Source organism: Rhinoderma darwinii, chromosome 4, assembly GCF_050947455.1.
Source record: "Rhinoderma darwinii isolate aRhiDar2 chromosome 4, aRhiDar2.hap1, whole genome shotgun sequence".
In the NCBI taxonomy this organism is placed as follows: Eukaryota; Metazoa; Chordata; class Amphibia; order Anura; family Rhinodermatidae; genus Rhinoderma; species Rhinoderma darwinii.
This window is the reverse complement of record NC_134690.1, coordinates 407,533,448-407,558,236: the sequence shown is the minus strand read 5'-3', so window position 1 is coordinate 407,558,236 and position 24,789 is coordinate 407,533,448. Positions and strand designations below refer to the sequence as shown.

Genomic DNA, 24,789 nt, shown 5'->3' with positions numbered 1-24,789 from the left:
AAGTGCCATAGGAGACGAATGCTGATGTTTTAAGATATCACAGGATAACAGCGTTTCAATGTAACAGCGCAGCAGTCAATCACCGTAACATCAATCACCTTTATTAGCATTTTTCCCTTGGACCATAATATGATATTGCAGCACACGAGGTCACGTAGAATTAGGGTCTGTTCACACCGCACCGACACAGTCCTTCTTTTTTGCCACAAAACGGCAGTTTTGTGAAAATCGTGGAAAAAACCCGTAGTTTGACGGCAGCGCGTGAATAATCCTCAGGACCTGGAACAATTACAACGTGGTGCGGTGGATCGGCTTATCGGGTGCTTTATTTTAGCCGCTCCGTTTTTCCGTTCGGTCACGTGATCTTCATTCTGATCGCGTCTTATGTAGAGACCGGAGGCCAATGTAAATCTATGAGACCCGCATCCGGTCCCTGCAGCAGACGCTGGAAGATTCAGCAAATCAGAACACGGATCACGTGATGCATAACGGCGGCCTCCGGTACATAAACCAGCGGCAGCGCGTCTAACGCCTCGAGTTTACGGTCTGTTTATTTGTCGCAGTCAGTTCGTGTTTCTGCGCTGATGGCCGTGACAGGTGAGCGCCCCCTCAGCGTGCGCGCGGAATCCTCTTACACGAGTTCCACAATCTTCCAGTATACTTTCTGTATCAATTCGTCCGCTTTCAAGATCTCTGCTTGCTGTGATACAATAAGAATCTTCATGGTTTAATTCCAGCGGATTACGCTTTGTCCTTGGTCACGTGACGGACACACAGGGGCCGGGCTCGTTACAGAACGTGTAATAAAACCCCTGTGTGTCCATCACATGACCGGGTCAGATCCTTATCCACTGAAAGTAAACTATGAGAGTTTCCCTTGTCGGAAAGCAAGCAGAGATCTTGAAAACGGTGAGGAATTGATAGAGAGAGTTTATTGGAGAATTTTTCGTTATACAAAATTTAACTGGATGCTGGAACACCCCTTTAATGCGGAGCTCCAGAAGGGATCGGGGGGGGGGGGGGGGGGGGGGGGGGGGAACCGCTTCCTTGCCGGGTGAAAACTAGAATAAGTCAGAGGTGGCGGCGGCTCCGGATAGCACTCCAAGACATGGCGCCTCAGCTCCCCTGTACCCCGATATCTCTGCGCAGCGCTCCGTGCTTTGTGTTCTTGGTCAGACATGGCGCCTCAGCTCCCCCGTGTACCCCGATATCTCTGCGCAGCGCTCCGTTCTTTGTGTTCTTGGTCAGACATGGCGCCTCAGCTCCCCCGTGTACCCCGATATCTCTGCGCAGCGCTCTCTGCTTTGTGTTCTTGGTCAGACATGGCGCCTCAGCTCCCCGTGTACCCCGATATCTCTGCACAGCGCTCCGTGCTTTGTGTTCTCGGTCAGACATGGCGCCTAAGCTCCCCCGTGTACCCCGATATCTCTGCACAGCGCTCCGTGCTTTGTGTTCTCGGTCAGACATGGCGCCTAAGCTCCCCCGTGTACCCCGATATCTCTGCACAGCGCTCCGTGCTTTGTGTTCTTGGTCAGACATGGCGCCTAAGCTCCCCCGTGTACCCCGATATCTCTGCACAGCGCTCCGTGCTTTGTGTTCTTGGTCAGACATGGCGCTTCCGCTCCCCCGTGTACCCCGATATCTCTGCGCAGCGCTCTCTGCTTTGTGTTCTTGGTCAGACATGGCACCTCAGCTCCCCCGTGTACCCCGATATCTCTGCACAGCGCTCCGGCTCCAACAGATGCTCCGGAAACGCTTGGCGCTGTTTGAGATGGAGGAGACCCCTCTGAAGACGTTCCACCTCCCACCCATCCAGCAGATATCCCCCCGCGCACCCCCATCCATGGTCACCTTCAGCTTCAGCATGACCAACGGGCTCACCTTAAAGGTACAGTACACCCATAACTCTATCATGCTACACGCTGTATACAGCGCGGACACTAATCTGTACAATCTCCACAGGAGAACAGTGCGCAGACCCCCGACCCTCCGGCCAACAGGAGAACGTCCCAGACCGGGGTCTTACCACCCAGAAGTCCAACATCTCCCATGCCACGGATCACGGAGGAATGAAATAAATGTCCGTCATTCAGCGCAGAGACCGCGGCGTCACATTATTCGCGTGGTCTTCAATCTAAACCACTGAGGCACAGCAGGGCAGTCGTAGCAATGTAACGTGCAGCTCCACTGCTGAACGTCAGTGACATTACAAAGACTTTCCTGTGCTGATCAGGAGTTACAGTCTACTCCAGTCACATCCAGAGCTGCAGTCACAATTCTGCTGCCAGAATCACAGACACCGTGTATTGTAGAAGTGTCAGACTGGACCAAACATACAAAACGCGGCCGGTTTTATTCTAGTCATCAAAAAATTCACAACCGATTCTTCAGCGCAATTCAGCCGTTATAAACACGGGCGACCGCCACGTTATCAGACGGTACAGGGGCGACAATATAACAATCTCAGCGCTATGAGTATACAGCTACGACGCCACCTCAATACTATGGACAAAGAAAAGATGAGATACAACATGAGCTACACCCGACGCGCGTATCGCAGGACACAGCCGTGCGCCAAAGATTGTTTTGTGGTGACCGGCCGCGATGCGATGCCTGGAATAAACTCTACATCTCTAGCAATGCAGAACAGCCGAGCACGCAATGTCCAGACACTGAACTGGCAGGGAGTGCAGTGCCATATGTTCCTGCAGCCTGAAAGCTAACAGGAGTTCAGTGACTACAGCTCTGGATGTGACTGGAGTATAAGACCCGATATAACAGCAGAATTGTGACTGCAGCTCTGGATGTGACTGAAGTATAAGACCCGATATAACAGCAGAATTGTGACTGCAGCTCTGGATGTGGCTGGAGTATAAGACCCAACGTAACAGCAGAATTGTGACTGCAGCTCTGGATGTGACTGGAGTATAAAACCCGATATAATGGCAGAATTGTGACTGCAGCTCTGGATGTGGCTGGCGTATAAGACCCGATATAACAGCAGAATCGTGGCCGATGCTTTGTTATAAGCTCATGGAGCCGATATGAAGGTCTGACCGTTGCTGGTCCACGTCTGGTCCCACGTCCCTCATACATGGGGTTGTCCCCCATGGTTCCGGTCCAGTTCCGGAGTCTCCACGCTATTGTCACGCATCTTCCTGCTGCTTCATCTGTACAAAGTCCACGGCCGCCTGCAGGACCTCGTCCAGGGAGCCGCTCGTTCCGGTTCCTTTGGCCACAACGACGGAGCCTCCTGCTTTTCCCTCCATTGCTGAGCAAACGGCGACGGCCCAATCAGCAGCGGACAAACCGGACGCCGAGCCCTGAAGAAGAGGGAGAAAAGTATGAGACCCCCGCTCCTGCGGGTGAATGGAGGCCGCCGCGTGGGGGAGGGGTGATAATCACTAAACTTTACGGGAGACTTTCCTATAGAACACAGCGAGAAATAAACGTAACCCCTTCACGGCCGCACAATTATTGCATGTGTAGATGAAGCTTAATTATTATTTCATGTTCTGCAGCTTTCTAATAGACTTTGTGTATAAATCTCTGCTTGCTGTCAGTGAATGGGATCATTCTAGTTCACATCCAAATGCTGAAAACCCGTCTTGTTCACACAGCTGATGGTTTGTTACAATGTATCCAGCCTAGACAAATCTCTCTGCTGTCCTGATCATTTGCTACAATGTATCAGTCTGGGGTGTTGTGTCTCGTTGGCCGGGCAGGACTGTAACCCTCATCATTCACTTCTCACCTTCGGGACCTGGCAGGCGCACAGCACTCTCCCGGAGCTTTGTTTGCTGAGCAGCATCACCGCGGCGGCCGGACGTCGGTCACACAGCAGATTCACCAGCTTCACCAGCACCTGCCGGGACACGGCACATTAACCCCACGTCTATCTCCATCCATATGTGAGCGTCTTCTGGGAAAGCTGGGTGACCGCCGATGTGCCCCATCACAACCCCCGAACGGGCTGTCACTTACCTCAACTTTGAAAGGTCAAATATACCGACCTATAAAATATTACAGGAGCGGGCGCGGTCACTGCAGAAGTAGGAAGATTTGCCATTCAGGAGTCTAGGAAAGCTGGGTGAATACTAAAACGAAGCCCCCACAGGGGTGGTCAAAAATTGAAAATAAAACTTTATTAATCAATTTCTTGGTTACAGTCGTTTCTGGGTGACAAGCGTTACAGCCCAACACATAAAATGGGTGGTCACCCAGCTTTCTCAGATTCCAGAATGGCAAATCTTCTTAGTTATGAAATGACTTGAGAGTGGATGATAATCTCCAGTCAGGAGTCGTGGAGAGCTGGGTGACAACCAATATGGCCATTTGTCATTTACATCTATATTTAGACCGCCCGTTCACTGCGCAGGCTTCTTGGCGACTAGCTGGATACTTGTTTACATTAATTTTAATGGCGCGCAGGTCTCACTAGGGTGGTCACTCAGCTTTCCAAGGCTCCTGAATAGAAACTTTGTCTAGTCATTGAGTAACACAGTTATCTGCTGCATTGTTATAGAACCAGGTAGATTTGCCATTCAGGAGACTGGGAGAGATGAGTGACAATCTCTGAGGGAGTTGTAATGGTGAGCATTGTGGTGGTCACCCAGCTTTCCATTAAGTTGATGTAACTAAACAAATGAAGACGACGACTCAATGACATCTATATACTGGGAGGATCAGCGTCAGCCTGTCCCCGCATGTAATAACTACTCACTGGAAGTGTCTCCACACACACAGAGTCCACGATGAGCGGCTGATGGGGGGAGAACTTCTCCACTAGGCTGAGAACCTTCTCCATAGCCTGGCAAAGAAAAATTCAAGTGAGAAGACATACGCCATAATGAAACATGAACAGCGGAGTCACAGTGTATATTACTGATCCTGAGCTACATCCTGTATTATACTCCAGAGCTGCACTCACTATTCTGCTGGAGGAGTCACTGTGTACATACATTACATTACTTATCCTGTACTGATCCTGCGTTACATCCTGTATTATACCCCAGAGCTGCACTCACTATTCTGCTGGTGGAGTCACTGTGTACATACATTACATTACTTATCCTGTACTGATCCTGAGTTGCATCCTGTATTATACTCCGGAGCTGCACTCACTATTCTGCTGGTGGAGTCACTGTGTACATACATTACATTACTTATCCTGTACTGATCCTGAGTTATATCCTGTATTATACTCCAGAGCTGCACTCACTATTCTGCTGGTGGAGTCGCTGTGTACATACATTACATTACTTATCCTGTACTGATCCTGAGTTACATCCTGTATTATACTCCAGAGCTGCACTCAGTATTCTGAAGGTGGAGCCACTGTGTACATACATTACATTACTTATCCTGTACTGATCCTGAGTTATATCCTGTATTATACTCCAGAGCTGCACTCACTATTCTGCTGGTGGAGTCACTGTGTACATACATTACATTACTTATCCTGCACTGATCCTGAGTTATATCCTGTATTATACTCCAGAGCTGCACTCACTATTCTGCTGGTGGAGTCGCTGTGTACATACATTACATTACTTATCCTGTATTGATCCTGAGTTACATCCTGTATTATACTCCAGAGCTGCACTCAGTATTCTGCTGGTGGAGCCACTGTGTACATACATTACATTACTTATCCTGTACTGATCCTGAGTTATATCCTGTATTATACTCCAGAGCTGCACTCACTATTCTGCTGGTGGAGTCGCTGTGTACATACATTATATTACTTATCCTGTACTGATCCTGAGTTACATCCTGTATTATACTCCAGAGCTGCACTCAGTATTCTGCTGGTGGAGCCACTGTGTACATACATTACATTACTTATCCTGTACTGATCCTGAGTTACATCCTGTATTATACTGCAGAGCTGCACTCACTATTCTGCTGGTGCGGGTCACTGTGTACATATATTACATTACTTATCCTGTACTGATCCTGAGTTGCATCCTGTATTATACTCCGGAGCTGCACTCACTATTCTGCTGGTAGAGTCACTGTGTACATACATTACTTATCCTGCACTGATCCTGAGTTATATCCTGTATTATACTCCAGAGCTGCACTCACTATTCTGCTGGTGGAGTCGCTGTGTACATACATTATATTACTTATCCTGTACTGATCCTGAGTTAAACATCCTGTGTTATACTCCAGAGCTGCACTCCCTATTCTGCTGGTGGAGTCACTGTGTACATACATTACTTATCCTGCACTGATCATGAGTTATATCCTGTATTATACTCGAGAGCTGCACTCAGTATTCTGCTGGGGGACTCACTGTGTACATGTAACTCAGGATCAGTACAGGATAAGTAATGTATGTACACAGTGACTCCACCAGCAGAATAGTGAGTGCAGCTCTGGAGTATAATACAGGATATAACTCAGGATCAGTACAGTATAAGTAATGTATGTACACAGTGACTCCACCAGCAGAATAGTGAGTGCAGCTCTGGAGTATAATACAGGATGTAACTCAGGATCAGTACAGGATAAGTAATGTAATGTATATACACAGTGACTCCACCAGCAGAATAGTGAGTGCAGCTCTGGAGTATAATACAGGATGTAACTCAGGATCAGTACAAGATAAGTAATGCAATGTATGTACACAGTGACTCCACCAGCAGAATAGTGAGTGCAGATCTGGAGTATAATACAGGATGTAACTCAGGATCAGTACAGGATAAGTAATGTATGTACACAATGACTCCACCAGCAGAATAGTGAGTGCAGCTCTGGAGTATAATACAGGATGTAACTCAGGATCAGTAAAGGATAAGTAATGTAATGTATGTACACAGTGACTCCACCATCAGAATAGGGAGTGCAGCTCTGGAGTAAAATACAGGTTGTAACTCAGGATCAGTACAGGATAAGTAATGTAATGTATGTACACAGTGACTCCCAGCAGAATAGTGAGTGCAGCTCTGGAGTATAATACAGGATGTAACTCAGGATCAGTACATGATAAGTAATGTCATGTATGTACACAGTGACTCCACCAACAGAATAGTGAGTGCAGCTCTGGAGTATAATACAGGATGTAACTCAGGATCAGTACAGGATAATTAATGTAATGTATGTACACAGTGACTCCACCATCAGAATAGGGAGTGCAGCTCTGGAGTATAATACAGGATGTAACTCAGGATCAGTACAGGATAAGTAATGTAATGTATGTACACAGCGACTCCACCAGCAGAATAGTGAGTGCAGCTCTGGAGTATAATATAGGATGTAACTCAGGGTCAGTACAGGATAAGTAATGTAATGTATGTACACAGTGACTCCACCAGCAGAATAGTGAGTGCAGCTCTGGAGTATAATACAGGATATAACTCAGGATCAGTACAGGATAAGTAATGTAATGTATGTACACAGTGACTCCACCAGCAGAATAGTGAGTGCAGCTCTGGAGTATAATACAGGATATAACTCAGGATCAGTACAGGATAAGTAATGTAATGTATGTACACAGTGACTCCACCAGCAGAATAGTGAGTACTGCTCTGGAGTATAATACAGGATATAACTCAGGAACAGATACCCCTGCTGGCATATTCACCTGTTGCTCTTCCACTTTGCGTAATGCTGTGTTCGCAGTTCTTTGCAAGGACTTGAGAGACATCTGTAGTTCCTTCCTCTGCCACTGAGGTATGGGGGTGTTGTCCACACTCTAAAATACACAAATACAAATCACTATAAATCGGTCTTGCAGGTTTCTTGCTATGTTTGTATTTTCATAGTGTGTGTGGAGTATATGGCTTTCTATCCGGCCGGCTGCAAACAGAAATGCAATAGCGACAGCGCAGGGACGTCCATAACTATAAGAGGTGGCGGAGCAGGGACGTCCATAACTATAAGAGGTGACGGAGCAGGGACGTCCATAACTATAAGAGGTGTCGGAGCAGGGACGTCCATAACTATAAGAGGTGTCGGAGCAGGGACGTCCATAACTATAAGAGGTGACGGAGCAGGGACGTCCATAACTATAAGAGGTGGCGGAGCAGGGACGTCCATAACTATAAGAGGTGACGGAGCAGGGACGTCCATAACTATAAGAGGTGACGGAGCAGGGACGTCCATAACTATAAGAGGTGTCGGAGCAGGGACGTCGATAACTATAAGAGGTGGCAGAGCAGGGACGTCGATAACTATAAGAGGTGTCGGAGCAGGGACGTCCATCACTATAAGAGGTGTCGGAGCAGGGACGTCCATAACTATAAGAGGTGTCGGAGCAGGGACGTCCATCACTATAAGAGGTGTCGGAGCAGGGACGTCCATAACTATAAGACGTGGCGGAGCAGGGACGTCCATAACTATAAGAGGTGCCGGAGCAGGGACGTCCATAACTATAAGAGGTGTCGGAGCAGGGACGTCCATAACTATAAGAGGTGTCGGAGCAGGGACGTCCATCACTATAAGAGGTGACGGAGCAGGGACGTCCATAACTATAAGAGGTGTCGGAGCAGGGACGTCCATAACTATAAGACGTGGCGGAGCAGGGACGTCCATAACTATAAGAGGTGTCGGAGCAGCTACGTCCATAACTATAAGAGGTGTCGGAGCAGGGACGTCCATAACTATAAGAGGTGTCGGAGCAGGGACGTCCATAACTATAAGAGGTGACGGAGCAGGGACGTCCATAACTATAAGAGGTGACGGAGCAGGGACGTCCATAACTATAAGAGGTGTCGGAGCAGGGACGTCCATAACTATAAGAGGTGTCGGAGCAGGGACGTCCATAACTATAAGAGGTGTCGGAGCAGGGACGTCTATAACTATAAGAGGTGTCGGAGCAGGGACGTGCATCACTATAAGAGGTGTCGGAGCAGGGACGTCCATAACTATAAGAGGTGTCGGAGCAGGGACGTCCATAACTATAAGAGGTGTCGGAGCAGGGACGTCCATAACTATAAGAGGTGCCGGAGCAGGGACGTCCATAACTATAAGAGGTGTCGGAGCAGGGACGTCCATAACTATAAGAGGTGCCGGAGCAGGGACGTCCATAACTATAAGAGGTGGCGGAGGAGGGACGTCCATAACTATAAGAGGTGCCGGAGCAGGGACGTCCATAACTATAAGAGGTGCCGGAGCAGGGACGTCCATAACTATAAGAGGTGACGGAGCAGGGACGTCCATAACTATAAGAGGTGTCGGAGGAGGGACGTCCATAACTATAAGAGGTGTCGGAGCAGGGACGTCCATAACTATAAGAGGTGTCGGAGCAGGGACGTCCATAACTATAAGAGGTGTCGGAGCAGGGACGTCCATAACTATAAGAGGTGACGGAGCAGGGACGTCCATAACTATAAGAGGTGACGGAGCAGGGACGTCCATAACTATAAGAGGTGGCGGAGGAGGGACGTCCATAACTATAAGAGGTGTCGGAGGAGGGACGTCCATAACTATAAGAGGTGTCGGAGCAGGGACGTCCATAACTATAAGAGGTGACGGAGCAGGGACGTCCATCACTATAAGAGGTGCCGGAGCAGGGACGTCCATAACTATAAGAGGTGTCGGAGCAGGGACGTCCATAACTATAAGAGGTGTCGGAGCAGGGACGTCCATAACTATAAGAGGTGTCGGAGCAGGGACGTCCATAACTATAAGAGGTGTCGGAGCAGGGACGTCCATAACTATAAGAGGTGTCGGAGCAGGGACGTCCATAACTATAAGAGGTGTCGGAGCAGGGACGTCGATAACTATAAGAGGTGGCAGAGCAGGGACGTCCATAACTATAAGAGGTGTCGGAGGAGGGACGTCCATAACTATAAGAGGTGTCGGAGGAGGGACGTCCATAACTATAAGAGGTGTCGGAGCAGGGACGTCCATAACTATAAGAGGTGACGGAGCAGGGACGTCCATAACTATAAGAGGTGACGGAGCAGGGACGTCCATAACTATAAGAGGTGGCGGAGGAGGGACGTCCATAACTATAAGAGGTGTCGGAGGAGGGACGTCCATAACTATAAGAGGTGTCGGAGCAGGGACGTCCATAACTATAAGAGGTGTCGGAGCAGGGACGTCCATAACTATAAGAGGTGTCGGAGCAGGGACGTCCATAACTATAAGAGGTGTCGGAGCAGGGACGTCCATAACTATAAGAGGTGACGGAGCAGGGACGTCCATCACTATAAGAGGTGGCGGAGGAGGGACGTCCATAACTATAAGAGGTGTCGGAGGAGGGACGTCCATAACTATAAGAGGTGTCGGAGCAGGGACGTCCATAACTATAAGAGGTGTCGGAGCAGGGACGTCCATAACTATAAGAGGTGTCGGAGCAGGGACGTCCATAACTATAAGAGGTGTCGGAGCAGGGACGTCCATAACTATAAGAGGTGTCGGAGCAGGGACGTCCATAACTATAAGAGGTGTCGGAGCAGGGACGTCCATAACTATAAGAGGTGTCGGAGGAGGGACGTCCATAACTATAAGAGGTGTCGGAGCAGGGACGTCCATAACTATAAGAGGTGTCGGAGCAGGGACGTCGATAACTATAAGAGGTGGCAGAGCAGGGACGTCGATAACTATAAGAGGTGGCGGAGCAGGGACGTCGATAACTATAAGAGGTGTCGGAGGAGGGACGTCCATAACTATAAGAGGTGTCGGAGGAGGGACGTCCATAACTATAAGAGGTGTCGGAGCAGGGACGTCCTGACAGGGTAGAGACGCCATCTTTCTGTTTAGAGGTTAATAACGCGTCTTTATTGGATAATGAAGAGTTCCACAATTTTCTATTTGAATTTGGGGGAAAGTTAACAACGTTCTGATACCAGTTTTCTGGCGTAGAAATTTCGCAAACTTATGGGCCGTTTTCACCGTTCTCGCCACTTTAAAAAGATACAAATAAAATTAAAAAGTGGGTGGAGCTTATGAAAAACGGGCATGGCCTCCGCAGCCCAGCGGCAGAACCTGGTGTAAAATATAGCGAAAATCTTTACCAGTTCCTGGCCGCCGTTATTTCAGTTAGTGACGCGCGGACAACCGAAGAGGCGACTTATTTATAAAGAGGCGTGCGCCCTTTCCATCTCCGTTTTGCGCCATTCTACTCACGACTTTAAGGAGTCCGATCTCCTTGGCCAGCTGCTGGGCTTCACTCAGGGCGGTCGGTCGGGTCTTCATGCGCTCGCTGATGGATTCCACCTCTCTCCTCAGGACGTGACCCGTCTCTCGCGCCTGCGGATTACGATTATTACACGAGATTGATACTTTTCACCGCCTTATTCTTATGTATTCAGTGACTGCAAATCATTTCTTTTATTCCTCTAGTTCAGCATTTCATCGAGACCTATACTCCAGTCACATCCAGAGCTGAAGTCACAATTCTTCTGACCTCACATCTCACCTCCTGCTGGTTCAGTGTCTGTAGAGCTCTTGCTCTGCTGCTCGGCTTGTAGGGAGATGTAGAGTTTACAATGAAGAAAAGAATAAAACCAACCTCCCTGCAGCCCCCTCTACGGGTTCAGTGCCGGTACAGAACATGCTGTGCTGCATTATGGGATCTTAGCTCAGGAGTTAGCAGTGTATTTGTCCGGCAAAGTAGCCGTCATGATAATTGTGACCAGAGTATAAGAATTTTGTAAGCAACTTTAGATGTGTTAAGAGCATAAGAATTGTGAATGCTGCTCTGGAAGTGACTGGAGCATAGGAATTGTGAATACAGCTCTGGAGGCAACTGTAGCATAAGAATTGTAAATACTGCTCTGGAGGTGACTGGAGCATAGGAATTGTGAATGCTACTCTGACTATAACTAGCATAAGAATTGTGAATGCTGCTCTGGAGGTGACTGTAGCATAAGAATTGTGAATGCTGCTCTTTAGGTGACTGTAGCATAAGAATTGTGAATGCTGCTCTAGAGGTGACTGGAGTATAACAATTGTGTATTTCAAACGCACCTGATTGGCTTCTTCTCCGGTCACGGCGATCAGATGGACGATCCCTTTTACCAGTAGTTTTTCTGAGGTGATCACCAGGTCTTCAATGGCTCCGGTCCTGAGCAAATGTCTGGGTACAGAAAAAAAGGTGACATGGCGGGGGGAGGGGGAGGTCATTGTGATGTTATAGGGGGCGGGGATGGTCCCTGGTGGGGGCCCCTCTGCAGGTCTCTGCTCAGGACGGGCATCATGTAATGTGAGCACTAGATCAGGGGGCCGTGTCATATAGAATGGGGTCGCCCAGGATAAAGACCCCCGTCCACACAGACTATCACTCACGTCCCGCAGCAGAGCTCCACTGAAGTCTGCAGAGCATCTCGACAGCTCGGATTCATCAGCTTCTCCACCGGGACCCCAACCGAGACCACACGAACCGGATCCGGATACACCTGCCGGGAAGACATTAGAAGGCCTTAACCCCTACAAGTCCCTAGGTAAAGAATGGTCCCTTATGGGGAGGGGATGGAGGGGAGTGGGGGAAGGGACAACTGATTTCATGGTTAGAGCTGCAGTTGTCGCATCTGTGGCCCCCGGGATGTTACCTGGAGAGACCCCGCTGCACTTAGAGGGGAATTCCAGCCAATAATGATCTTCAGACGTCTCAGAAATCACAACGGTGGAGCCTGAGCTCTGGACACGAGGGCAGGAGGGGGGGGGGGGGGGTGTCTGAGCCTTGGCCTGAACCCCCTCCTCACTACAGTTACTGGGCGTCTGATCTTACATCATGTCCCATACCCGTCCTCCACAACGCTGCTCCCGTACTGTACAAGGAGCAGGTGCAGCGCAAAACTACATCTCCAACAATACAACGCAGCAGAGTATAACGGAGGATAAGTGCATCAGGCCGTGTACCTCATCCACAGTCCTCAGACCCGGGATACGTCTGGCGTCCGCGAGTGGAATGTGCGCCGCGTCAATCTCCTGATCCTGTGCGATCAAATCCTGCAGCAGCTTCTCCACCTCCTGCAGCTGCCGACCAATCACCGGAGCCTGCGGTATAAACGTACGTAATTATACAATGTGACGACCCCAGCGCTCCGGACCCCGCGATATAAACGTACGTCACACATTATATACATAGATAGTAATTATACAATGTGACGACCCCAGCGCTCCGGACCCTGAATTCCTAGTGATGATTTTACGGACTGTAGGACGCCCCTGGTGGTGCCTATAGTCCGAGCAGCACAGGGAGAGGCCACTAAACACACGCGGTTCCCATAGGGGGGATTCGTCGCTCCTCACCGTGACGCTGACATCGAGGCGCAGGCGTTCCGCTGTGACATGTGACCCGCGCTGCTTTGTCTTCTCACCAAGGACCTGGCGCAGGGCGAAGTTCAACAGGTGGGCGGCCGTGTGCTTTACCATACACGCCAGACGCTGGCCCTGGGGGGAGGAGAGAGACGATCATCATATGAAGCCATTGCACCCCTCTCCTGATATCACATAGAACAATCCTGACAGGTCAGCTGAGGTCGTACTAGGTTGCATTGCATTCCAGGAGTTGTAGTGTTTCTAGATCAGATGTGAACACTTTATCTCCCACAATAAAGTATTGCATTCCAGGAGTTGTAGTGTGTATTCTGTCAAAGCTGTCCGCTGAGTGGTGACTACATAATGGACCTTCTGTTGCGTTGCGTTCCAGGAGTTGTAGCGTTTATATGGCAAAAGTAGACACTACAACACCCACAAGGCCCAACAAGAAAACATTGCATTGCATACTGGGAGTTGTAGTGTTTCACCTCCCCTCCGCTGCATTGTATTGCAGGATTCGTATGCCGCACCTCACAGCTCGCTCTGCAGACACTGAACCAGCAGGGACTGCTCAAAAAAAAAAAAAGGGATCAAACTAGATGCAATGTCAGCGCTCAGCGATCTTTATCTGACTCCTGATTCTTGTTCGTTGCTGGCTGTCGTTACCTCGTCCAGGTGCAGCAGGAGGCGATCCCCGACCCTCAGCAGTTCAGTGGCGGTTATCTCATGTACCACGTAACCTCCTGCCACGTGTACAGATTCCACCGGGAACAGGATGTCCTGTAGGGAGAGAAGAGCCGGGAGTAAGATGGCAGGGAGAAAGGGGACGAGCACAGAGCCTAGAGCCAGATGCCGGTTACCTGCTCCCCTTGCCGTATAAAGTACCCCAAATCAGCGCTCTGCCCCCCCTGCTCCGCGTAGTAACAGGTCCGGTCCAGGATGACCGCGCAGCGCTGACCCCCGTCCACTTCAGAATGCAGGGACCGCTCCTTGTACAGCTGCAGTACGGTGGCCTGGCAGGGAGTGAACACTGCGGGGAGACATTTACATGATGATGAGCCGAATAGGAACCAATAATGAGAAGGCGAGAACATGGCGGCCGTCTTACCGTATCTCCCGTCCGCCCCCAGGCTGTAGTCGTATTTTGGTGAATCGTCGGTGCCGGGGACCCCCCTGCGCTGCAGCTCAGCCAGAGTGTGAACGTCCAGCTGCAGCCGGGCCGCGGCTCCTTCCGCCTGCTGGTTTCTGATCTTCTTCTAAAAGCAGAAAACATGGAGGAAATGAGCGGCAAACGTTCCGCTGTGACACCGGGACGTGGAGATGATCGGCTGCTAGATGCCGGAGGAAAACGGTAGAACTGTGGAAATTTGGCGCCAATATGGGGATTCCCCGTGCGCCCGGCATTCACTGCAGATATGGGATCTCATCCACTTCCACGTGACGCTTAGCAGCCAGTCCCTGTACATAGTGACGACACCACTGCGACCAGGTATTAGTTACCTCGCTTCGTGGATGGATCGTCATAGCCGTGCAAGGTACAGAATGTAATGCCAGATCTACAGTGAAGACTGACACTGGCCCAGCAGCCACAGATGCAGCTTTGTTACAGTGTTATTATAGGTCAGGGATTTATAGTCCCGCTTCTGTGCTCTGCAGCACTTTGCATTGTGTTCATCCTGAACCTCCTGCTGCATGACCACGTCACGGGCTGCACAGCGGACCCTGCAAACAGCGCCTCATATCTCAGCTTCCGGGTGGGTGTGACATGTAAGACAGAGGGATATTTCGCTTCAGAGAAGGGTCCGGGCGTCTTGTAACTGAAGCGTAATCATCGTATAATGTACAGTCCTTTCTAATGGACGTTGGGGGAGATTCATCAATAGAAGTGCAAGGAAAACGAGACCAGGAATCGCTTCGGTTGCTACGGCAATTACTTCCGATAAATCTCCCCCAATGTGTTTCACGTCCTCCACATTTTCGTGATCTTTGCTTGAAACATCAGCCGCACATCTCTCCGCCCAATAGTCTGTTACAATGTGTCAGCGCAGGTTACATGTATCAGGATTGTGTACGCAGGACCTGCTGTCAGGCCGGTGGTCTCCTACAATTTTATATTCGGGCCCAGATTTGCTGCTTTTCCCACCCCTTTCAATCATCTATGACCAGAATGTAATCGGTTTTACTTCCCTACACTTGTTGGACTGTGTTTTGGGGAACCCTGGTTGGGAAACAATGATATACACTGACACATTGTAACAAACCTTCAGCAGTGTGAGCAGGACTCGGGTTAGGATGAGTTTTCAGCCTCTGGATAATACCATTCACTGACAGCAAGCAGTGATCCTGACATCGAGGCAGTGAAACACGGACTGTATTTCTACAACCTCCGGGTGATGTGTGTACGTGGCGGTCACTGACCTCGGCCTCCTCCACCGCTAGCTGCTCCAGCGCCGCCTTATCCAGGGAGAATCCCCGCTCCTCCAGCATCAGCCCGATCAGATCCAGCGGGAAGCCCAGGTTCCGGTGCAGAGACCAGGCCACGCCCACTGCAGAGACAGCACACCACATGAGAGTGCAGAACGCCACAAGCTGACCCCCCCCCACCCCCGTCATCCCGGTAACCGCCCCCTCAGATCAATGTCCCTGCGGCAGCGTAGCAGCGCGCCGACCCCACAACATATTACATGGAAGGATCATCGCAGGGGCCAAAAACATCAACCCGTGGGGCCCCATAACCGGCAGAGACTGAGACCTTGTAAACTCCGGCTCTGCGGCCCGTCAGTCCGGTCATCAACCTCAGAACTGATCCCTCTAATTCCCCTAAGATTCTGTTTTATGCAAAATGGTGACGTCATCGGATGCCGCCGCGTGCCCCGATGTCAAGGTAAAAAGAAAGACGTCCCCCCGAGGACCTCATCACTTTATCTCCATAAAACTGGAAACCCCTTTAAATCCCCCCCCACCCCCCTGGAGAGACTCAACCTCCGTCAGATCTCCTACCTGGGAACGTCAGATTAGCTCCTTCCTGCTGAATAGTGCGGTCGATGATATGGCGCCCCCGCTGGAGGGAGACCAGAAACGCCTCCTCGCTGTCATTCAGAATCCTCATGATCTAAAGGATCAGAAATGACAAATGACACCAGACACTGCACAGGAGCGGAGAGACGCCCGGAGTCCTGGACACACCGGAGCGATATACCGGGAGAGGGCCGTCAGCTCTCCGGAACACACGCCGCTGCTCAGTCCACTGCGCTATTGTTTCCGCGGGAAAAAAACGGAAACCTTACGGAACGGAAACAAACGGAAACCGTTTGCAACAAAAGATCTACTATTTAAATCAATGGTAAAGCGCAGGAAGCTGTGGTTTCCGTTTTCCTTCCCGTTCATGGGTCCCTCCGACGGAAAGAACGAGGTCCTGAGTCCTATCACCAGCTGGATCTCCGCAATGAGAACCAACACCATCCAAGACCCGGGGGCTGAGAACACATCCTGACCCAGTCCTGTTCACACAGCTGAGGGGTTGTTACAATATGTTAGTGTCGATTAGAGCCATTAGTCTTGAGTCCAGGAGATCGGTGCTGCTGCTTTACTGGCGATTACCTTGTAGCAAACCCTCAGCTGTGTGAGCAGGACTGGTTCAGGACACTTTCCAGACATTCTACACATTTTTTGACCACAGGCGGATTACCCGGCGCTGAGTGAAGCGTCACTGACCTGCGATTTCTCTCGCTCCAGTTCAGGATACGCCTCCCCCTGTAATAGAACGACATAGCGACGACGCGTCAGAATTCTGCGTAACAACCTGCCTCATGTCTGACTGCGGTCGGGGGTTTATGGGTCTCCACTTACCAAGATCTCCACAACACTGGGAACTAAGGAGGACAGGAAGCCGGGAGGAGCGCGGAGAACCTCGGAGGAGAAGCGGACAGCCCTGCGGAGGATGCGGCGCAACACGAGACTGCGGAGCAGAAACATCTCATTCATCTGGGGTCATCGCTGGACAGCGCAGGTTCTCAGGGGGGTCATATAGAAGATGTCTTTTCTGGCTGGTTTATGGCATCTCTTAAAATCTATGGACCGTCCTCAAAACTTCCATTCAGCCTCTAATTACTTATATCTGTTGGTGGAAAAGCTGTGTGCAGATCCGATATGGCCACCATCCAGCGCTCACAGGGCCGCCACCCAGCGCTCACAGGGCCGCCACCCAGCGCTCACAGGGCCGCCACCCAGCGCTCATAGGGCCGCCACCCAGCGCTCACAGGGCCGCCACCCAGCGCTCACAGGGCCACCACCCAGCGCTCACAGGGCCACCATCCAGCGCTCACAGGGCCGCCACCCAGCGCTCACAGGGCCGCCACCCAGCGCTCACAGGGTCGCCACCCAGCGCTCACAGGGTCGCTACACAGATTTTTTTAGCCCCCTGAATAGCAAATGTGACTGGTAATGGAGCCGGGGACGTTACATTGGATAACGGGGCCGGGCTGCCCTTCAGGACTCTAGTAAATCTGGGGGGGCCAGTAGTCACCCAGCTTTCCCTAAAACAGAAATAAACTAAGAAGCCGCTGGATAAAGTAACAGGACAGGAGACGCCAGGACTGGGATTTACTGGGAACACCGCAGCTCCGGACCGGTGGAGTATATGGCAGAGAGTTTGCAGCTTGAGCTGTTTTATAACCCATAGACATCACAGAGGGGTCCCCTGCTTAGCCCCCCTCTATATGAGCCAGAGAGGGTCCCCCGCTTAACCCCCCTCTATATGAGCCGGAGAGGGGTCCCCTGCCTTGCCCCCCTCTATATGAGCCGGAGACCCTGCAGGTCATGTATTACTGGGACATAAACTCCATACAATCCACGTCGATCGGACTCTAAGGTCAGTCCGGCTGGTAAACGGACCCCTTTATATAAGACTAGTCTAGCGGGGGGCTCAATGTCCCTCAGTCAGGGGGGCTGGTATAAGGGGTGACACATATAGTAATGGATACACTCCTGTTAGCGCGGCCGCACCACGACCAGTCTGAATCCCGTCTCAATGTTATAATCGCTCATGAAGCAGAGCTCGCAGGTGGAGGGTCCCTTTAATTTCTATTGTCTGAAAAACAAGGCAATACTGCCCCCAGCTGGCAGACACATGGTAAGACGTGCTTCCGACCTCGACTACGGGCAGATCCACGAATGTGACGAAGGATTAATTATCCCAAGTTCTGGGGACCTTCCCATTACTTATATAGGACGCAGCGGAGGAACAGGACACTCCGCACTTACTCGGCTCCGGACATCCCGGGGTACACGCCGTCAGCGATGCAAACAGACAGAGTCCTGATGTGATCGGCCACCACGCGGTACGCCATGTCCACATGGTGCGGGTCCTCCGGGCCCAGTTTTCCTTGGTACGGAGGGGCCTGTGAGCCCTGAGAAGAGAGATTTCTATAGGTTCAGGTCCTGCATTGAATATCTTCACGGTCATCTCTACAGACGATGGAGAACACGATGCGAGACACTCACCCGCTCAATGGCGCTCAGGATGGGCGTGAACAGGTCGGTGGCGTAGTTGGAGCGTTTGCCTTGAAGGATCGTGACCAATCTCTCCAATCCCATCCCTGTGTCCACATGACACCGCGGCAGCGGCCGGAGACATCCATCTGTCTCCCTGCCAAAAATAACACCAACACCCGGTTCTAGATCATCATGGCCTGTCATACTTTATATACACCCGGTTCTAGATCATCATGGCCTGTCATACTTTATATACACCCGGTTCTAGATTATCATGACCTGTCATACTTTATATACACCCGCTTCTAGATCATCATGGCCTGTCATACTTTATATACACCCGCTTCTAGATCATCATGACCTGTCATACTTTATAAACACCCGGTTCTAGATCATCATGACCTGTCATACTTTATATACACCCGCTTCTAGATCATCATGACCTGTCATACTTTATAAACACCCGGTTCTAGATGATCAGGACTTGTCATATATAAACACCCAGTTCTAGATGATCATGACCTGCCATACTTTATATACACCCGCTTCTAGATCATCATGGCCTGTCATACTTTATAAACACCCGGTTCTAGATGATCATGACTTGTCATATATAAACACCAGGTTCTAGATTATCATGACCTGTCATATATAAACACCCGGTTCTAGATGATCATGACCTGTCATATATAAACACCAGGTCCTAGATGATCATGACCTGTCATATATAAACACCCGGTTCTAGATGATCATGACCTGTCATATATAAACACCAGGTCCTAGATGATCATGACCTGTCATATATAAACACCCGGTTCTAGATGTTCATGACCTGTCATACTTTATATACACCCGCTTCTAGATCATCATGGCCTGTCATACTTTATAAACACCCGGTTCTAGATGATCATGACCTGTCATATATAAACACCCGGTTCTAGATGATCATGACCTGTCATATATAAACACCAGGTCCTAGATGATCATGACCTGTCATATATAAACACCCGGTTCTAGATGATCATGACCTGTCATATATAAACACCAGGTCCTAGATGATCATGACCTGTCATATATAAACACCCGGTTCTAGATGATCATGACCTGTCATATATAAACACCAGGTCCTAGATGATCATGACCTGTCATATATAAACACCCGGTTCTAGATGTTCATGACCTGTCATACTTTATATACACCCGCTTCTAGATCATCATGACCTGTCATACTTTATAAACACCCGGTTCTAGATCATCATGACCTGTCATACTTTATATACACCCGCTTCTAGATCATCATGACCTGTCATACTTTATAAACACCCGGTTCTAGATGATCAGGACTTGTCATATATAAACACCCAGTTCTAGATGATCATGACCTGCCATACTTTATATACACCCGCTTCTAGATCATCATGGCCTGTCATACTTTATAAACACCCGGTTCTAGATGATCATGACTTGTCATATATAAACACCAGGTTCTAGATTATCATGACCTGTCATATATAAACACCCGGTTCTAGATGATCATGACCTGTCATATATAAACACCAGGTCCTAGATGATCATGACCTGTCATATATAAACACCCGGTTCTAGATGATCATGACCTGTCATATATAAACACCAGGTCCTAGATGATCATGACCTGTCATATATAAACACCCGGTTCTAGATGTTCATGACCTGTCATACTTTATATACACCCGCTTCTAGATCATCATGGCCTGTCATACTTTATAAACACCCGGTTCTAGATGATCATGACCTGTCATATATAAACACCCGGTTCTAGATGATCATGACCTGTCATATATAAACACCAGGTCCTAGATGATCATGACCTGTCATATATAAACACCCGGTTCTAGATGATCATGACCTGTCATATATAAACACCAGGTCCTAGATGATCATGACCTGTCATATATAAACACCCGGTTCTAGATGATCATGACCTGTCATATATAAACACCAGGTCCTAGATGATCATGACCTGTCATACTTTATATACACCCGCTTCTAGATCATCATGACTTGTCATATATAAACACCAGGTTCTAGATTATCATGACCTGTCATATATAAACACCCGGTTCTAGATGATCATGAACTGTCATATATAAACACCAGGTCCTAGATTATTACGATCTACCTGATACATTACGTGATCCCTGGGTCCTTGATAACAATGACTTGTCTGTAATAGTAACGCCCGGTTCTGGATAGTCATGACCTTCCCATTATAATTTATAAACGCCAGGATCTATATCATAGCCCATCACAAACACTACATGATTTTAAAGACCTATCCAGGGCAATATTAATAAAAGCACTCCGCTCTCCTGGCATGTGTTTTGTAGTAAATATTTGGTTATTTCATGGAGAATACAGTCTGGAACATATTTTCTTAGATTTCTGCATTGTACCGCTCCTCAGTTATTCTTCTTAGAAGTGTATGAATAAATTCACAACAGGATATTACCAGATGGGGGCGTGTCCTTACACAGTCTCATTCTTTCATCACTGATTGGACATTGTCAGCCTGTGTAAGGACACGCCCCCAACTGGTAACACCCAGCTGTCCGATAATTCATAAATTTCTAAGAGGAATAACAGAGGAATGGCACAATTTTGAGTTCTTAGAAAATATGTTCCCCTTTAATTGTTATTTCATGAGATTTACTGAAACAGACATGTGAGGAAAAGTGACAGGTCCTCTTTAAAGGTTCTAGATTATCATGATCTGCCTGTTACACTGCAGGTTCTGGACAAATGATGACCTATCTGTTATAAATACCTGGTTCTGACCAACCTGTAATAAAGCATTGACGGGATCTAGGTCATCAAAACCTACCAATGACATTATATTGACCCTTGGTTCTAGATTATCATGAGTCATGTCTTATATGAGGCAAACACCGTACTAGATTATGGTGATCATTTTTGTACAAATTATAAACGACAGGTTCTAGATCATCATCGCTCACCAGTACCAACTACTGGACTATAGGGATCTCCTTTCTACACTGCGCAAAGAACCAGCTTTATATTGACATGATTTCTCTTTGCGCCCGGTTCTAGATAGTCATCACCCAGCGGTTCATAGTCATGGACTTTAGGGACTAGTTGTAGTAACCTACCAACATCAACGCCAAGTTCTACATTATCCAAACCTACTCCTCGTACTGAACCCCATGACCCACCTGTTATACTGCATGAACACCAGGTTCCAGATCTCCACCACCTCAGGACTGTCCCGGTTCACCAGAGCGCCAGCGTCTCGTCCACCAACGTGATCATAGTGAATTTCTGTGCAGGGCCCACAGGGACCCGTGTCTCCCATTTCCCAGAAGTTTTCCTTAAGACCAAATGGCAGGATACGTGATGGGGGTACCCTGGTGGAGGGAGATACGAATGATGAGGGTGTGTACGACCCAAACAAAAAGTCCCAACATCGTGTCAGATCCTAGTCATATGGACCAGCAGAATCAATATATCGCTGCACTTACCCTAGGCTGAGCCAAATCTCCTTGGTCTCCTCATCTGCGGCAAGGCCGAGCTCTGGGTCTCCCCGAAAGTAGGTTACGTAGAGGCGCTCAGCTGGGATCTGGTAACGGCTTATGAGCAGCTCCCACGCCATTATACAAGCTTGTTCCTGCACGAAGACACCAAAACTACAAGATCATGTCAAGGATGGGAAAGATATAATAACACGGGGCAGATATCTGGTATGTGGTGACATCAGGTATAACACGGGGCTGATATCTGGTATGTGGTGACATCAGGTATAACACGGGGCAGATATCTGGTATGTGGTGACATCAGGTATAACACGGGGCAGATATCTGGTATGTGGTGACATCAGGTATAACAACGGGCAGATATCTGGTATGTGGTGACATCAGGTATAACACGGGGCTGATATCTGGTATGTGGTGACATCAGGTATAACACGGGGCAGATATCTGGTATGTGGTGACATCAGGTATAACACGGGGCAGATATCTGGCATGTGGTGACATCAGGTATAACACGGGGCAGATATCTGGTATGTGGTGACATCAGATATAACACGGGGCAGATATCTGGTATGTGGTGACATCAGGTATAACACGGGGCAGATATCTGGTATGTGGTGACATCAGGTATAACACGGGGCAGATATCTGGTATGTGGTGACATCAGGTATAACACGGGGCAGATATCTGGTATAGGGTGACATCAGGTATAACACGGGGCAGATATCTGGTATGTGGTGACATCAGGTATAACACGGGGCAGATATCTGGTATGTGGTGACATCAGGTATAACAACGGGCAGATATCTGGTATGTGGTGACATCAGGTATAACACGGGGCTGATATCTGGTATGTGGTGACATCAGGTATAACACGGGGCAGATATCTGGTAGGTGGTGACATCAGGTATAACACGAGGCAGATATCTGGTATGTGGTGACATCAGGTATAACACGGGGCAGATATCTGGTATGTGGTGACATCAGGTATAACACGGGGCTGATATCTGGTATGTGGTGACATCAGGTATAACACGGGGCAGATATCTGGTATGTGGTGACATCAGGTATAACACGGGGCAGATATCTGGTATGTGGTGACATCAGGTATAACACGGGGCAGATATCTGGTATGTGGTGACATCAGGTATAACACGGGGCAGATATCTGGTATGTGGTGACATCAGGTTCGCGGTTTCGTCGTTTTCACACCTTGAAGTAATCTCCGAACGACCAGTTCCCCAGCATCTCGAAGAAGGTGTGGTGGTAAACGTCTCGGCCCACGTCCTCCAGGTCGTTGTGTTTTCCTCCGGCTCGCACACACTTCTGGCTGTTCACCACCCTGCGGTACTGCACCAGCTCGCTCCGGGGGTCCGCTGTGCCCAGGAAGATGGGCTTAAACTGGACCAAATGAAAGGGGGGCTGTTATTTACTGAAACGTATGGGACAACAATGGTGTCAGCGATAGGGTGAGGGGCGCACAGTTAGTGATCATCGGAGTCGCGGTCCGTATTCTAGTCTTCCATCGGTTTGGAATTAGTCTCATTTATTTTTTTGATCTGCATTCACAATTCTAATACTCCAGTCACATCCGGAGCTGCATTTACACGAATAATAATCTTTATTTCTATACCTCATACAGACGCCTGGTGTGAAGCCGCTTCACTATATATTTATCAGTGAATTATTATATACGGAAAGCGTTGTAGAGCGACATTTAAAAATGGCGCCATGTAATGTATGAATAAACCAGTTGGCAGTTTTGAACAGATGTGATCTCCTGGCGGGCCGGACATCAGGCGTGGAGAGACGCCATTGTGCGCTTAGCGGTATAGCTGCCGTGGCAACCGTACAATACCGGAAGAGCGTCAAGCACGGGTATTATTGTAATTAATAGTGCACGATACACGATGGCCGGCGTACGGTTGCCTTGACAACTGTATCATCCGGCGTACAATGGCATCGCTTCATGCCGGATGTCGGGTTGGGTGGGAGATCGGAACAGGAGGTACATTTTGAGGAAATGCACAAAAGTGAAATGAAAGTGATTTCCAGTAGCGACATCATTAATACTTGTGCCCATATATATAATATACTGGGGAGATAATATAATATTAACACCGCGTGTACTCAGCTACAACTCCTGTCACTAGTCAGACATCCGCTGTCAATCATCTGAATGACCCCGCCCCACGGCTTCTAGCACCTTGACAACCTCAAAACACGCCCCCTTTCTATAGCCAATCGAGCGCTGCGCCAACTCCCACGTCGTGACTTCACCTGGTTCATGCCTGCGTTAACGAAAAGCAGACTAGGGTCTCCCCGAGGACGGACTGAGGAGGACGGGACGTGCCGGTGTCCATGCTGCTCCTCGAAATAGCGCAAGAAAGTGTGGCGGATGGCAGCCGAGGACGGGGTGGATGCTGAGGACAGGGACCGGTAGCTGCACGGCACACAACTTGTCAGTCCCCGAAGCAGTCGCAAGGGAGCCGCCATCTTGCGAATGGCAAAGGCACTGTAACTAGGAAAGGAGGCGTGAAATCAGTTCCGG

General features: G+C 49.2%; 2 protein-coding genes across 4 annotated transcripts in view; one reads left to right on the top strand and one right to left on the bottom strand.

Moving 5' to 3' along the window:
* Window positions 1-4,172, top strand: part of LOC142760344 (uncharacterized) — a 25,635-nt gene extending 21,463 nt beyond the window's left edge. For 2 of the 3 annotated variants that reach the window (XM_075863510.1, XM_075863512.1), the window contains one exon: window positions 1,725-4,172. In XM_075863510.1, the coding sequence (XP_075719625.1) occupies window positions 1,725-2,146 (422 nt within the window). In that variant the 3' untranslated portion in view covers window positions 2,147-4,172. The remainder of the gene's footprint in view (window positions 1-1,724) is intronic. The other variant, XM_075863511.1, reaches the window with a different exon arrangement.
* AARS2 (alanyl-tRNA synthetase 2, mitochondrial) lies at window positions 1,028-24,789 on the bottom strand. Its single transcript, XM_075863513.1, has 22 exons — window positions 24,519-24,789; window positions 23,451-23,639; window positions 22,230-22,375; window positions 21,924-22,115; window positions 18,721-18,865; window positions 18,481-18,626; window positions 17,068-17,176; window positions 16,933-16,971; window positions 16,219-16,330; window positions 15,637-15,764; window positions 14,327-14,474; window positions 14,079-14,248; window positions 13,885-13,998; window positions 13,210-13,350; window positions 12,817-12,954; window positions 12,244-12,353; window positions 11,926-12,034; window positions 11,083-11,205; window positions 7,592-7,702; window positions 4,724-4,810; window positions 3,755-3,865; window positions 1,028-3,323 (listed from the first exon to the last, which is right to left on the bottom strand). Exons 1-22 carry the CDS (start codon window positions 24,732-24,734, stop codon window positions 3,147-3,149), a joined length of 2,961 nt encoding a protein of 986 aa, XP_075719628.1. The 5' UTR covers window positions 24,735-24,789; the 3' UTR covers window positions 1,028-3,146.